The sequence below is a fragment of the Protopterus annectens genome, chromosome 2.part0 (assembly GCF_019279795.1).
Source record: "Protopterus annectens isolate FY-2018-M chromosome 2.part0, PAN1.0, whole genome shotgun sequence".
NCBI classification, from domain to species: Eukaryota; Metazoa; Chordata; order Ceratodontiformes; family Protopteridae; genus Protopterus; species Protopterus annectens.
In genome coordinates, this window is record NC_056728.1 from 162,352,553 (window position 1) to 162,366,034 (window position 13,482).

The window sequence follows — 13,482 nt, forward strand, 5'->3', positions numbered from 1 at the left end:
CATAGTGATCACTTATGGCTGTGTGTACACTTCAACGGCATTCTTTAGATCCATGTTGATGATGGACAGATTTACCCCAAATATTCCAATCAGCTGACGTCCAGTCAGGTCTTTTCAACAGCCCTCTCTGGTGATATAGGTTCATAGGTTTGTACTAGGCTAATGGCCCTGGAGCTTATATAGGCCTAGCCCAAGAAGATTCCCTGGCATCATGCCACCCAAATTTAGTTCCCAGTGCCCCTGTCAAGCAAGGTCACCAAAGTGATCCCTGGGGTGAACTTCCTATTGCCCATCCACTCGTCAAGATTTCAATTAAACAGGGCCAGTGAAGTGCTCTACTTGACATGAATAGAAAGCTTGTTCCAGAGTATGGGAAGTCTCTGGGTTAGGAACCTGTCCCTCCAGCATGTTCTGTTTATTGTGGTAATGAGGTTTAGGTCCCTGGAGCATGTGGCATGGAGGGATTCAGATTTCTTTAGGTGCACCATATCTAGCATACAGTGTAACATAGCACAACATGATGTGATGTAATACAACATGATTATTAGCCCTTCCAATCTGTTGTCTTTGTTGTGCCTTCTATAGCAGGAGGCTGTCAATAAATTCAGACACCCAAGTGTATTAATGAATGGCAAAGGAAGAAAAGTGACTAAAAGGAACTAAATGAATGCAGTAGCTTGTGAACATATTACACTGGAAAGTGCATGTACCTGGACATAAAGATGTCTTCCTTCTCTATTAATCTTCACTTGGTGAAGCTGTCCATTGGAAAAGTTGGAGAGATTAATAGTGAGTACTTCAGGCACTTTGGACGTTTTCAGTTTGTAGCGAATCTGTAAGCTACCTGAAATGGAAAAAAAGAACACATATGTGTATGACATTTCCTAGCACTAACAGTGGTGGTAGTTGATGGAAAATACATAAGGTTTTAGCAGTTATACTGGCATGCAGCATAGCAGTACATAAGTGTTAACTTTTCACCATATTAATGTTAAAACAACATTCACCTCTAAATATATCCTAAGTACTTACAGAACACAAAAAGTCTTGCACACATATACTCATGCATACTTACAGACATGCCTAGAAAAATACTTTTACTAAAAGTCAGTTAAATAAGTTTCAGAATATATGGAAAAGACAGATAGCTCTGCAGGTTATCCATTTGTCTTAATACAGGGAAGATGGGAAAGCTATGAGTTCTAGGCCCCTCCAAGCCACTGAGACTTATATTCCAGTACTGATATCTGATATGGAAGTGAGGTACCATATTTTGAATTAAATCATAAACTGCAGCTAAACATACCTGAGATACCGGTAGTATAATTGAATATTACTGATCTCAATGGTCATGATGATAAAAATGAGATCAATGTTTTTGTTAAAGAAAAAAAAAAACTCACTGACAAATTATGAAGAAGTCTGAAACCAATGTCCAGAATTATGTGCCTTATTTTTTATAATTCTACTTACAGTTTAACTCAATGGCAAACTTATACACAAGCAAAGTAAAAATAAAAGCATGCTGTAAAAATAGAAACCAATAACCAATAAAGAAAACTGTTTCAGTTATTACATTTTCTTTTATAAAAACACATCAGTCAGGAATCCAAATCTCCACTCTTTATATTAAACATCTATCTATGATTTTGTCAAGCTGCCACCATCATTCCCAAAAGTCTTACTCAAGAAAGCATCTTTGAAACAAATGCCTCTGAGACACCTACAGTCTCAACTACTTTCATTTGTTGCCATAAATGTATAGCTCTCTCTCTCACATCATAAACTGCATAGATATCCAAATGCATTCAATGCCTGTCTGTTAAAGGTGGAAAGTTCAAAGACTTTTTTAATTCTTAATGCCATTCTGACAAAAAATTACCCACTTAATGGCATCACATAACACCACAAATCAATAACTTTATCCTCCCCAGGTTTCCAGCACCAGATTGAAAACATCTGACATATACAAAGATAACAGCGTGCTCACTCTGGAGGATGAGATGGGGAATGGTCTTTATTTTGACTGGCAAGCAGTTGGTGGGGGGGGGGGTTAAAAAGATAGTTTCATATAGATGAAAGACTGTGATACCAGCAACAGTATGGCATGTATTTCCATCTATTAATGCATTAGAAAGAATTATTGAAAAAAGGGAGTTGAGCAGATATCTGCATAACTTTGTAATGAATAAAGCAATCATTCTCAATAAATGTCACAAGGAACATAAACCTGATATATATAATTAGAGTGTGGTTAAAAGGCTTGTTATTGTCACTATTAGAAGCAATTTGTAAAAAGAAAAAAATGTTAGTAGTTTATGCTGAGAAGTTGATTGTTTTGTTCAACATTCATTTCGGTAGTTTTCCGTTAAACCCCTACCACCTGGCGCCTGCATGTTTAGCAAGCAATGTAAGTAAAACTCAATAAGTATTATACTGTACTATTTATAGTACAAGTGTCAGTGACAGTTCTCTTCAGTATCTTCTAAGGTTTTAGCTCACATTTAATAGTTTTAAAAGATGTGAAGAAATGTGAAATAAAGGCAGAACAAGGGTTAATAGTTGCACTGTGGTGCTCCCTAGATAAGCAATCTTACTGCCACTTTGGTCTCCGTGAGCTGCTCGCTCATTTGTTGGCCATCCGTAATTACAAGTTTCATGATCAGGGATTGCAGGCAGCACAAAACGATATTGGGAGACCACAGGAAGGTATGGGTATCAACTGGAAATGCACCCACACCTCTCAGCTGTTCAGATTTTTGCATTTCTGCCTGATATTTTGGTCTGTTCCTCATTAAAGTTGTGGTTTCCTCACAATTTCTGGAGGACTGAAGTTAATAAATAATGACACATTTCCGATTCGTATTTAGTTTCCTTCACAACATGTATGCTAACAGAATTTCTGTCATTCTAACGATTTGCGGTACTTTCGGCAGAAGGTGTCGGCACTTTGGTTTGACATTTCCTGGGACACTGACAAAGATGAAATAAAATATAACTACAATACATATCACTGTCTTCTTTCTGTTCATTTCATCTTTCTCAATGTCCCAAGAAATAAGCCGAGGAAATATGGCAAGAGCCAACCAGACCCCCACCAAGTGGTAGGGGTTTAATGGAAAAGTACCTTCATTTCATACAGTTAGATAACCAAAGTGGGACCTTATTTTCTCAGTTCTTTCTAGGGTAGAAGATAATTTTATTTATTTATTTATTTTAAATTTGTTGACCAAGTTAGTCTGACTAAGCTAAGTAGCCCTTTTTCAGCAGAGGCCCAGGTTGGAAGCCTCCAGTTTTACAATGTTAGTGTTAACAGTGTCAGCGGGTTACAATGTATATATACAATGAAATACATTTTATCAAAAAATAATAATGGAGAAAAATAACATAATAAGCATACAAAAAAGAAATTATTCGATACAAACATTTTCAATAAACAGTGAAGAGAGTTCATAGTGTAAGTAGTTACGTCATGAGATGTGACATTAGAGATGGAGATAAGAGATGCAGAAGTAGATTGATACTATGAAGAGGGTTATGAGCTAAGAAGGTTTGAAGTCTTGGTGATTATATAGGAATTAAGGGGCTAGATCAGGGAGGATGAGTGCAGAGGCAGGAGCGGTGAGATTGGAGGGTCTCTCTAGTGGCAGTTTTTAACTGATATGGATTTTGAGGGACCCAATTTCTAGTATAATTTGTTCCATGATATGGTAGGATTGTAGCTGTAGAGGTTGCAGCCAGTTTTAGTCTTAGGTTTGTATCTCTGTAGTAGGTTAAGGTCAGAGCTATGTAGGGACCTAGTGGGGGAATATTGAGAAATGAAGGGACATAGACTAGGGCAGAAATCGAAGTTCATTGAAGAAAGATCTATGGGCACCCTCTTTGCCCTTCCCTCCAACCATCCATCCATTTTAATTACGGTGACAGTCAAGCTGCAGAGTTATGTTCGGAGCAAAATAAATAAAACCATTGTCAGATATAATCAAATACGATTTGTCATTACTGCTAGATGGTAGAAATTACAAATGTACCTAACAAAATAACCACAGTAAGCTGGTCATGGCAGAGTATTATGTTTGAATCCCAGTGTACAGCAATGATAAAAGCAGCACTTTGTTTTCAAAGAGTGGATTATGAGTCATAAAGAAAAAACTGAATAAAAGACAAGACACTGTTGATCTCACTGTCATTTCTTCAAACAGGAAGTTTACCCTATTAAAAACCAATAATGTTTCTTCATAAATGTGACAAGCATACAGATTTTAACTAGCTTCATGACATTGAAGTAGAAAATTGTGAAATGTTCCAGTGTCAGAAAACAATGAAAAATGGGGTGATAGGATACCTTTTCTGGAGAATATAGCTTTTCAGTATTCCTCAAGCTTTCAGACTAACAGAAGGTTTTTGCAGCAGGAGCATTGTCGCCTCAGAGCAAGAGGTTCTCCAGTTCGATTCTCGGCTGTGGTGCCTTCTGTGCGGAGTCTGCATGTTCATAGGTTCATAGGTTTATACTAGGCTATCTGCCCTAGGGCATTTATAAGCCTAGCCAGAGTGTGTTTGGCTTTTGCCACCCATTTTAGTCCTCCCTGCATTTGTGTGGGTTTCCTCTGGGTGCTCTTGTTTCCTCCCATATTACAAAGACATGCATCTTGAGCATTTCTCTCTGGGCTTCCACTGAAAATTGGCTTTGTTTCAAGTCAGACTTTCTTGGTAAACAAATGTTAAATAAATAAAAATAAAATAAAGTTACTGATGATGGATACAGTGCTTTACCACTTATCTACAGAACTAGAGAAATTAGTACATAATTTCCTTCCAGCCTGAAAAATTAAAGAAAACTCTATGCAGTTCAGATGCTTAGAACTATGACACATAACTAAGAGTCTGATGCAGTGTGTGTGTGTGTGTGTGTGTGTGTGTGTGTGTGTGTGTGTGTGTGTGTGTGTGTGTGTGTGTGTGTGTGTGTGTGTGTTCATGGGTACGTGCATGTATGTTTACTTGAAAACTTAGATGAAAGGGTGCATGGCCTGCCATGAATGACCCATGAGAACCAGTGTTCTTCAACATTAGGTCAAAAGTGTAGCTGGTTCAACCACCACCTAGGGCCAGTACTATGAACAAGTGCCCCACACCCTCAGCTCTTCAAGTGTAGAGCAAGAAAAAGCACTTCACTGTAATAAACCGATTTCTACACTGTAAGTGTTCAGCTTATTGCAGTTAGATCTATGCCCCCAGCTCTTCCACTGAAGAGCAAAAAAACTCCACAATGGGTGTTCATTCTGTTGGCGCACCAAAACACATATGCACTCTCTCCTGCCACAGCTATTCAGGTCCAGTTTCTGTGTCCTACCCGCAACCCACCTACAACTTATTTATTAAAAATAATAATAATCATGTCTTGTTTTAAACTGTATCAAGCAGTTTATATCCTGCCTGCTCATAGCCCTACAGTGTTCATGTTTTAGTTTAAAAAAATTCTTGTTTTTAAACTGTTGCAAACTGCTTGCTACAAATGTAGCAAACACTTGCTACAGTTTATACCCTGCCTGCATGGAGTGCTACAGTGCACACGTTTCAGTTAAAAAAATATTACTTTTAAACTGCAGCAAAACTACTTGATACATTCTACAGTTTGGACCACATACAGAGTGCTACAGCACTAAGGTTTGACGGCAAATGCAATACCAGCTTTTAAAAGCCTGTATTGCATTAAAGAGTGATTGGGATTGGTGATCACATCCCCACAACACTCTGAACCAAGGGCAGTCACCCGTCTCATCCCACCCTAATTATTCTCCCGCATTAGGTCATGGATTTCCTTACTAATGTTCTATTTTAGAGCAATTGAAATAAGCAGCTTAGTTTTAGCAGCAACATTAACAAAGAGAGAATTAGTTGTTTAACTGGAGAAAATGGGCATTTACACATAATATAATTATGCCTGTGTTCCTGCAAAAGAGATAATGTTAAAAAAATCTAGCATTGTTTGCCAGGGTCTTACAATGGTGATGTCAGTACTAATTTTCTATATGGAATCAGAATCAGGGTCTCGTGTCTTGATTCAGAGCAACACTCCTACCTTCTTTGACATTCAAACTCTCCTGTCTCAGATCTCCTTTCACAATATCCATCTTTTAGCTGGATGTGCTTGCCTCCTTTTGCCTTCTTCCTGTTTTCCCCAAATTGTCTTCTGCTTTCCTGCACGTGTGAATAAGTGATGGTAATCGGTTCTCTTTGACCTTCTCTGCCACAGGGGCTATTTTGGCTTCTGCTCCGATATCCTCATTCATTTGTCTGTCCCACAGAGTGCAGCCTACTATTGATGTCAGACACTTCTCCATAACCTGAAGCTCCCTCATCTGCTCTGCCATCACTGCCCAGCTTTCTGTGCCATACAGAGATACTGATCATGCCACTGTTTTGCATACCTTATTCTTCAGCTTCTTTGGCATTCTTCTATCAAACACTACCCCTGACAATCTTTGCCAGTTGGCTTTGCACCTCTGATTCTAGCTTTGACTTCTTAATTCAGACTTCTCCCATAACCACAACTCAGTTACTTGAAATTGTTAACCTGTTCCACTACTTTCCCTGTTATCTCAGTTTGCAGGTTTTCCTGATTCCCCCATTTCCTATCATGACAATTACCTTGTCTGTACTCTAGTGTAATTCCACAGACTTTTTGTTTTGCATTCTAGTTCCTCATCATTTGCTGAAATTCCTGTTCAGAGTCTGCTTGTGATGTCACATTATCTGTATATAACAGCTTTGTTGATCTCTCCCCCTTGATCTGTTTGCTAATATGAACTATCACCAGTAGGAACAGGAGTGAGTTTTTATCAATCTATTTCAATTTTTTTTTCTTTTGTTAACCGAGGCAGAGCACTGATCAACAGTGACCAAGAACCGTCTCAGGCCAGGGTAGAAACAAGATCTTTACTTACTGAAATGCATGCATCTGCTACTCTTTAGCAACAGAGAGTTTTCACTACAAACTGCTTCTAAACAGTTTACTCCTCAATAAAGAACTGATGCAGCATGTCTTTTATGGCAGCAGTAGTATGCAAAAGCTCCATAATGAGGTCTATTTGATTCAGTGGCAAGATGATCTAACTGCAGTCGCATGGATAACAGTATGAGAATTGGAAAAAGTGCAATATGTTCAAGTAAGGCAGGTGAGACAGGCTGGCTGATGCCATCTGTGAACACTTAGTATTGGAACATGGTGCAAGAACTGAACAGAGTACTGTTTGTTGTAGTACTGCAGGTGAGGCAGGTTGGCTGGTGCCATCTGTGAACATTTAGTACCAGAAAATGGTGCAAGAAACTAAGAGAGTACTGTAGGGACAGTATGTTCTAGTACTGCAAGTGAGAAAGGCTGGCTGTGGCCATCTGTGAACACTTAGTATTGGCATGGTGCATGAACTGAACAGAGTGGCGTATGTTCTAGTAGTGTAGGTGAAGTAGGCTGGCTAGTGCCAGCTGTCTACATTTAGTACTGGGACATGGTACATGAACCGAAACGAGTACTTTATTTATTTCAGTTTGTTTGCCAGGGTAAAATACTGATCAAATATGACCAATTTTAATCTCAGACCAGGGTCAAAAACTGAACAGACATACAAAAAAAGACAGGAATGCAATAAAACATAAACCACAGTAAAACAGTACACCAGCAAAGTAATGCTTTGGATACGTAGTAAAACAAATGTATTCATGTACAACACATGCAAACGTTTCAAAACTTTTGAGAAATTAGAATAAAATACATTATTTATTTATTTATTTATTTAAATTTGTTGACCGGGAGTGTCTGACTGGATGTGGGTCCATTTTCAGCGGAGGCCCGGGGAGAAAAGCTCCACAGTAAAATAAACAGACAGTAGTTACATTGGATTACATAGCGATTAACAATTTAACATAGAAATTACTTACAACATATTTACAGATGAAGAACATAGTACATCAGTAGACAACTAGAATCTTTATCTGTGAAGTACATAACAGGCATTAACAAATGTAACAATGAGAAGTTCCTGCTGTATAATAAGTACTAAGCTTATGAGCATCTGAGCTTGCTATAATCAAGGTAGTTAGTGGAGTGGAAAGAAAGGTAGTAGTTGGATGGGGTGGATGATATTAGAGTGGGAGTTGCAAGGGAATAGCCAGCATGTTTTTAGGTGCGCTTTTAATAAAGTTTTGAAGTTGGTGCATGATGGTACGGAGGTAATTGTGGGTGGGAGTGAGTTCCATAATTTGGCTATGGTGCAAGAGAATAGTGCTTCACCAGCAGAGTTATTGGCTTTAGTGATCTGCAAGTGATTTTTGTTGCTGGATCTTAGTGGTCTGGTGGTGCGATCGGGTTGGAGTAGATTCTGGAGGGATGGGACATTTGGTGGATGGTTTACTAGTTTGTGGGCGAGTGAGAGTTGATACCACTGAAAGAGGTGAGGGAGTTCAAGCCAATCCAGTTCAGCAAGTGAGAGACAGTGGTGACTACGGTAGGATGCCCCTGTGGCGAATTTGACAATTTTGTTGTAGCAGGTCTCTAGCTTGTTTAGATCACATTGCCTTAGGTTGGTAAATACCGGAGAGGCATAAAGTAGGGTGGAGATAAGGTGGGAATTTGCTATTGAAATCTTTGCTGCTTTGGTGAGAAATTGTTTATTTCTGTATAATGCTCCTAGTTTTTTGTGGACTTTTTTTATGGTCATGGATATGTGAATGTCAAATTTTAGTTTATTGTCTATTTCCACTCCTAGCAATTTGGTGTGTTCAGTTGGGTATATAGTGGTGTTGTCTTTTGCTGTGATGATAAAGTGCGAGTTGTTTTGAGTATGTTTGGTGGGTTGGAAGATGAGTAGTTTAGTTTTGTTTGGGTTGAGTATTAATTGGGCATCGGATAACCATGTTTCAACAGAGGAAAAGGCTTCCTGTGTGACTTTTTGCAGTTTGGGTAGGGACTGGGCTGAGCAGATGATGGTCAAGTCATCTGCGTATTGGATGAGTGTGCCATGTTTGGTGGCACAGGCTAGATTATTGGTGTAAACAGAGAAAAGTAGGGGTCCAAGGATGGATCCTTGGGGAACCCCTATGGAGACAGGTAGTTGGGGAGATATGTCATTCTGCCATACAACGGATTGTTGGCGGTCAGACAGGTAACTCTGAAACCAGTTGGTGACTGATTGTGAGAAGGATAGGTTATTGAGGACAGAGATAAGTTGTTTGTGTGGGACCATGTCAAATGCTTTAGATAAGTCTAGGAAAGTAGCAGAGGAGAGATAGCCATTGTTTTTATGCTGAAGGATAGTGTTAGTAAAGGAGAGTAAGGCAGTGGTGGTGCTATGGTTTGGTCGGAAACCATGCTGAGTACTGGAAAGGAGGTTATTAGTAAGGAGGTAGTGTGAGACCTGAGAGTGTATGCATCTCTCTAGTATTTTGGAGAGTGGAGAGAGAATAGCTATGGGGCGGTAACTGGGTAGTTCTGCAGAGGGTCCGCCTTTGTGGAGGGGAATTATATGTGAGACTTTCCACAATATGGGAACGTAACTTTCTGACAGAGATCGGTTAATCAAGATGGATACTGGGTAGGCCAGAGTATCAGCTGCGATTTGTAGGTATTCACTTGGGAGGTTGTCTGCTGCTAATTTGGTGGGTTTAAGTTTAGTTAAGAGTTTTTTTATGTTGGAGGTAGGTACAGGAGAAAAAGAGAAGGCAGTGGGGAGATTACTAGTTGAAGGTGTGGGTTGGAGGGGAGGGGGGTTGTGTTGTTTAGCTAGTGATAGTATGGTTTGGGTGAAGTGTGTGTTGAATGAGGTAGCAATATTTTCTGAGGAGTGAGGATGTTAGGAGGAGGGGTACTGACTTTACCTGGGTGGAGGATGGAGTTTATGGAGGACCAGAATTGTTTGGGGCTGTGTTGTGAGGAGTCTAGGGCAAACTGGTAGTATTGGAATTTGTCCTGTTTTATTAGCTTTTTGACTCTATTGCGTAGTTCTAGGAATTTCTGTCTAGCTGCGGGGGTTTTGGTTTTGCGCCAGTGCTCCCAGGCTTTATCCCTGTTTTTCATTTCTGACTTAGTGGTTTTCTGTAGCCATGGGGAGGGTTGTGCTTTGGTTCTGGAAAATCTTATGGGGCATGGTAATTAAGGATGTTCAGGAAGGTAGTATTAAAAAATTCAACTGCGTCATCTAGACTGAGGTACTTTAGAGCATGCCAGTTACATTCTTTGAGGGATGAGATGAATGTGAGTGGGTTAAAGTTTATTTTTTACGTATTTGATGATAGATGACAGGTTTAGCTTGGTACAGGTATTTTTGAGTAGGAATGTTGGGGAGTGATCACTGAGGCTATCTGATAAGCAGCCTGTTATATATGACTGGGGGTTCTTACTGACTAGTATCCAATCCAGGGTAGTGTGCTTGCTGGAGTTTTATTTATCCTTGTTGGTGACTGGACTAGTTGGGTGAAGCCATGAAGGTGTACATGATGGGTTGGATTGTTGCCAGAACAGGATTGCCAGTCAATATTGAAATCACCTAAGATGATAGTTTCTCCGCGAGATAGCGGGTAGACCAGCTGAGAAGGTTTTCTAGTGGAGGGATGTTTTGGCCAGGTGGGAAGTAGCATCCAATTATGTTGATGGTTTTGTTTTGGTTAATTTTGAGGTTGGTATATATTATTTCTTCATTGCCTATTTGTGGAGCTGATGATTTTAAGATCTGGATGTTTAGATGCTGTTTAAATATTATAGCTACAGCACCTCCTTTTGTTTAGCCGGTCTACTCTTAGTATGCCGTAACCTGTAGGGAGTATTTGCTCACTGGTAATGTGAGGTTTTAGCCAGGTTTCTGTCAGGATGACTATATCTGGGGAGTACAAGTCTATGGTGGCATGGAGTTCATGGACTTTGTTGGATATACTTCTAATATTTAGGCTTAGTAGAAGGAAGTCACTTGGCTTTCTGTTGGCTGTAATATGGGAGAAGTTGTGGTTTCTAGTCTGATTATGAGGATTGGGGTTGGAGATGGTAGGGCCAGGTTTGGGGTGGATGTCTCCACTTAGGGCTAGTTTTGATATGCATGAGATTATTAGTTTTCTTAGTTTTTGAATGTGTTTGTGAAATGTGAAAGTTGCAAAGGATCTTCATGATTTAGTTAGAGCGGAGAAGAGTTAAAGTAGACTTTAGTGATGTGACCTGAGGGGTAACAGGTACGTTCTGCTTGCTTTACTAAGTGTGATTTTGGTAGAGGATGGAACTTGGAATAAGAGGATGAGTCTTTAACTTCAGGTGGGAGGGACTCCCACAGTTTGGGCTTGAGATCTGAGAATACATGTCCTAAGATATGTAGCTTGGAGTGTGGTATTTGTGTTTTACGGCCTGAGTAATTCCAGTTTCTTTGGTTATAAGTGGGGGCATGCCTTATTAGGAAGAAAAAAGTGTTCATTTCTTGGTGACCGTGTCATAAATCTATATATTTTGTTTTTTACTGTCTGACTAGAGGTAGAGTTTTTCTTAGAGGCTGCTGATGTAAGAGGGAGGTTGAATTCGAGTTCAGGAAGTAAGATTCCTTCCCTTTTGCAGATCTGTTAGAGTCACGGCCGGCCTTAGGCATAGGCGAACTAGGCAACTGCCTAGGGCGCCGTATAGTAAAGGACGCAGTTTGTGCTCATTTATTTATTTATTTTAATTAATTTACTTTTGTTATTATGCGAACGCATAATAAGAAAAGTACAGTAATTAAAATGAATAAATAAACCATAGGGTGCCAGAATCGTAGATCGAGGGGGAGGAGGGAGTGCACTCCCACTTTTATCCCTGCTTTGTGATGAGGAGGCTTCCACTATCTTTTAGGAGCAATATATGGGTTTCGTACGCATATTCGCCAATCGCCAACACTGATATAAAGACGTTTTATGGTGGCGCGTGGAAATTATTCAAGCACTTTGAAAGGGATTAATTCTGTGTGTATGCGTGTGGCCGTTTCGTTTAAAAAGAAGGTAAGTAAGTGTATTCGTGTGTGTTTGTGTAGTATAAACTTGGTTTCTGTATGCAAGAGAAAGTATGTGTGTGTAGAAATTCAATAGTTTTCTCGTTGTCTTGTCCGGCACATACACATTTAGTCAATCAAACGTCATGTGTACACAACTTGTTCTAAAGTTCCCATTTACAAAAAATAGAGTTAAGTAAGTTAAGTTAGTTACAGGATTATTGTAAGTGATATATAATGCATTGAACGTTGCTTTGTGATAATCGATTCAAATGTATTACGCAGATATGAGAGTTATTTTAGATATGTAGTTTATTGCTTGGAATTCGTATAATGAATACAAGAGTAAATTCAAGACAAGTATTGCAACTTAACCTTGTATTGGCAGACAGGATATGATAAGGACAGGAATATCTGTAAATGTAGCAAATAATGAAAACATCCACTATGAATAATGACCACAACGCAGAGAAGACTAATTTCTATAGTGCAGCGCTTATCTGTCATTTCCGATGTACAACTTGCACCTCCAAGTTTACCTGGTAAAGGTCAGTTTGTGCGCCCTTTCTTTGCCCCCTGCCAGCTACCCCATGCATACTGAAAGGAGTGCTGGCATGTAAATGCAGTAGACAAGAACAGCAACTGCTACATCTGTCAATTTATGACCAGTGAACACCATGTAAATGGCATTAAAAAATCCAAACAGAAAGAGAAAGATATATTCAATTTACTCCAAAAATATATCTGTGCATACTGGATCAAATAGTGGATAGTGGTTCACACAGAATTAGTTTGGTGATTTAGTAATTAATATACCCAGTAAATAGTTCCAGTTTTACTGGGGACTTTAATAAAAATAAATGGTTCAAGTCTGCATATCACTGCAAAAATTACAATATTATGGATAAATTATAACAGTTAAGAGGTGTTACTACAGTACAGTATAATGAAGCATTTTTACAGAAAATGCAGCACAGCAATTCCAAACAGTTCTGAAACATTAACACTTCTGCAATTGTTTTTCCTTTAACAATCTGTCTAGTGCAGAATTTGTAAGACTGTATATGCTGCTGTTTTATGTATTTATATTTGATTTTAGGGTAAGGCTGCATTTCAACCTGCTCAAAATAAAATACCTTTTGCCATTTTTCTTACACTTTCTTTTAAAGTTGTATTAAGCCTCAGTGGAATATGGTTTATTGACATAGCTCATCTATTTCAAACCATATGAACCTCTTAATGGTGTCAATAAATATATATTTTAAGAAGAATGTGGTGACCCAGGAAAATATTCTACATGCTAATTTTTAAAATGGGCAGGTTTGTCATTATTGGGTCATACATTTTGTTTCATTACTTACTGGAAAAATGTTCAAAACTACAAATTGAACACACTGTAACAAGTGTAAATGTTTCCAGTGTGCAACTAGCTGTTTTTTCTTTATCAAATGACACACTGTGTTGCAGAATATGAAAGCAGTGTTAGTAGTAT

At 39.0% G+C, this 13,482-nt stretch overlaps 1 protein-coding gene across 1 annotated transcript in view; it reads right to left on the minus strand.

Moving 5' to 3' along the window:
* The window catches only part of CNTNAP5 (contactin associated protein family member 5), a 4,019,360-nt gene that overhangs the window by 398,119 nt on the left and 3,607,759 nt on the right, over positions 1–13,482 (minus strand). The window contains exon 20 of the mRNA XM_044060643.1: positions 711–844. Coding sequence (XP_043916578.1) covers positions 711–844 — 134 coding nt within the window. The remainder of the gene's footprint in view (positions 1–710; positions 845–13,482) is intronic.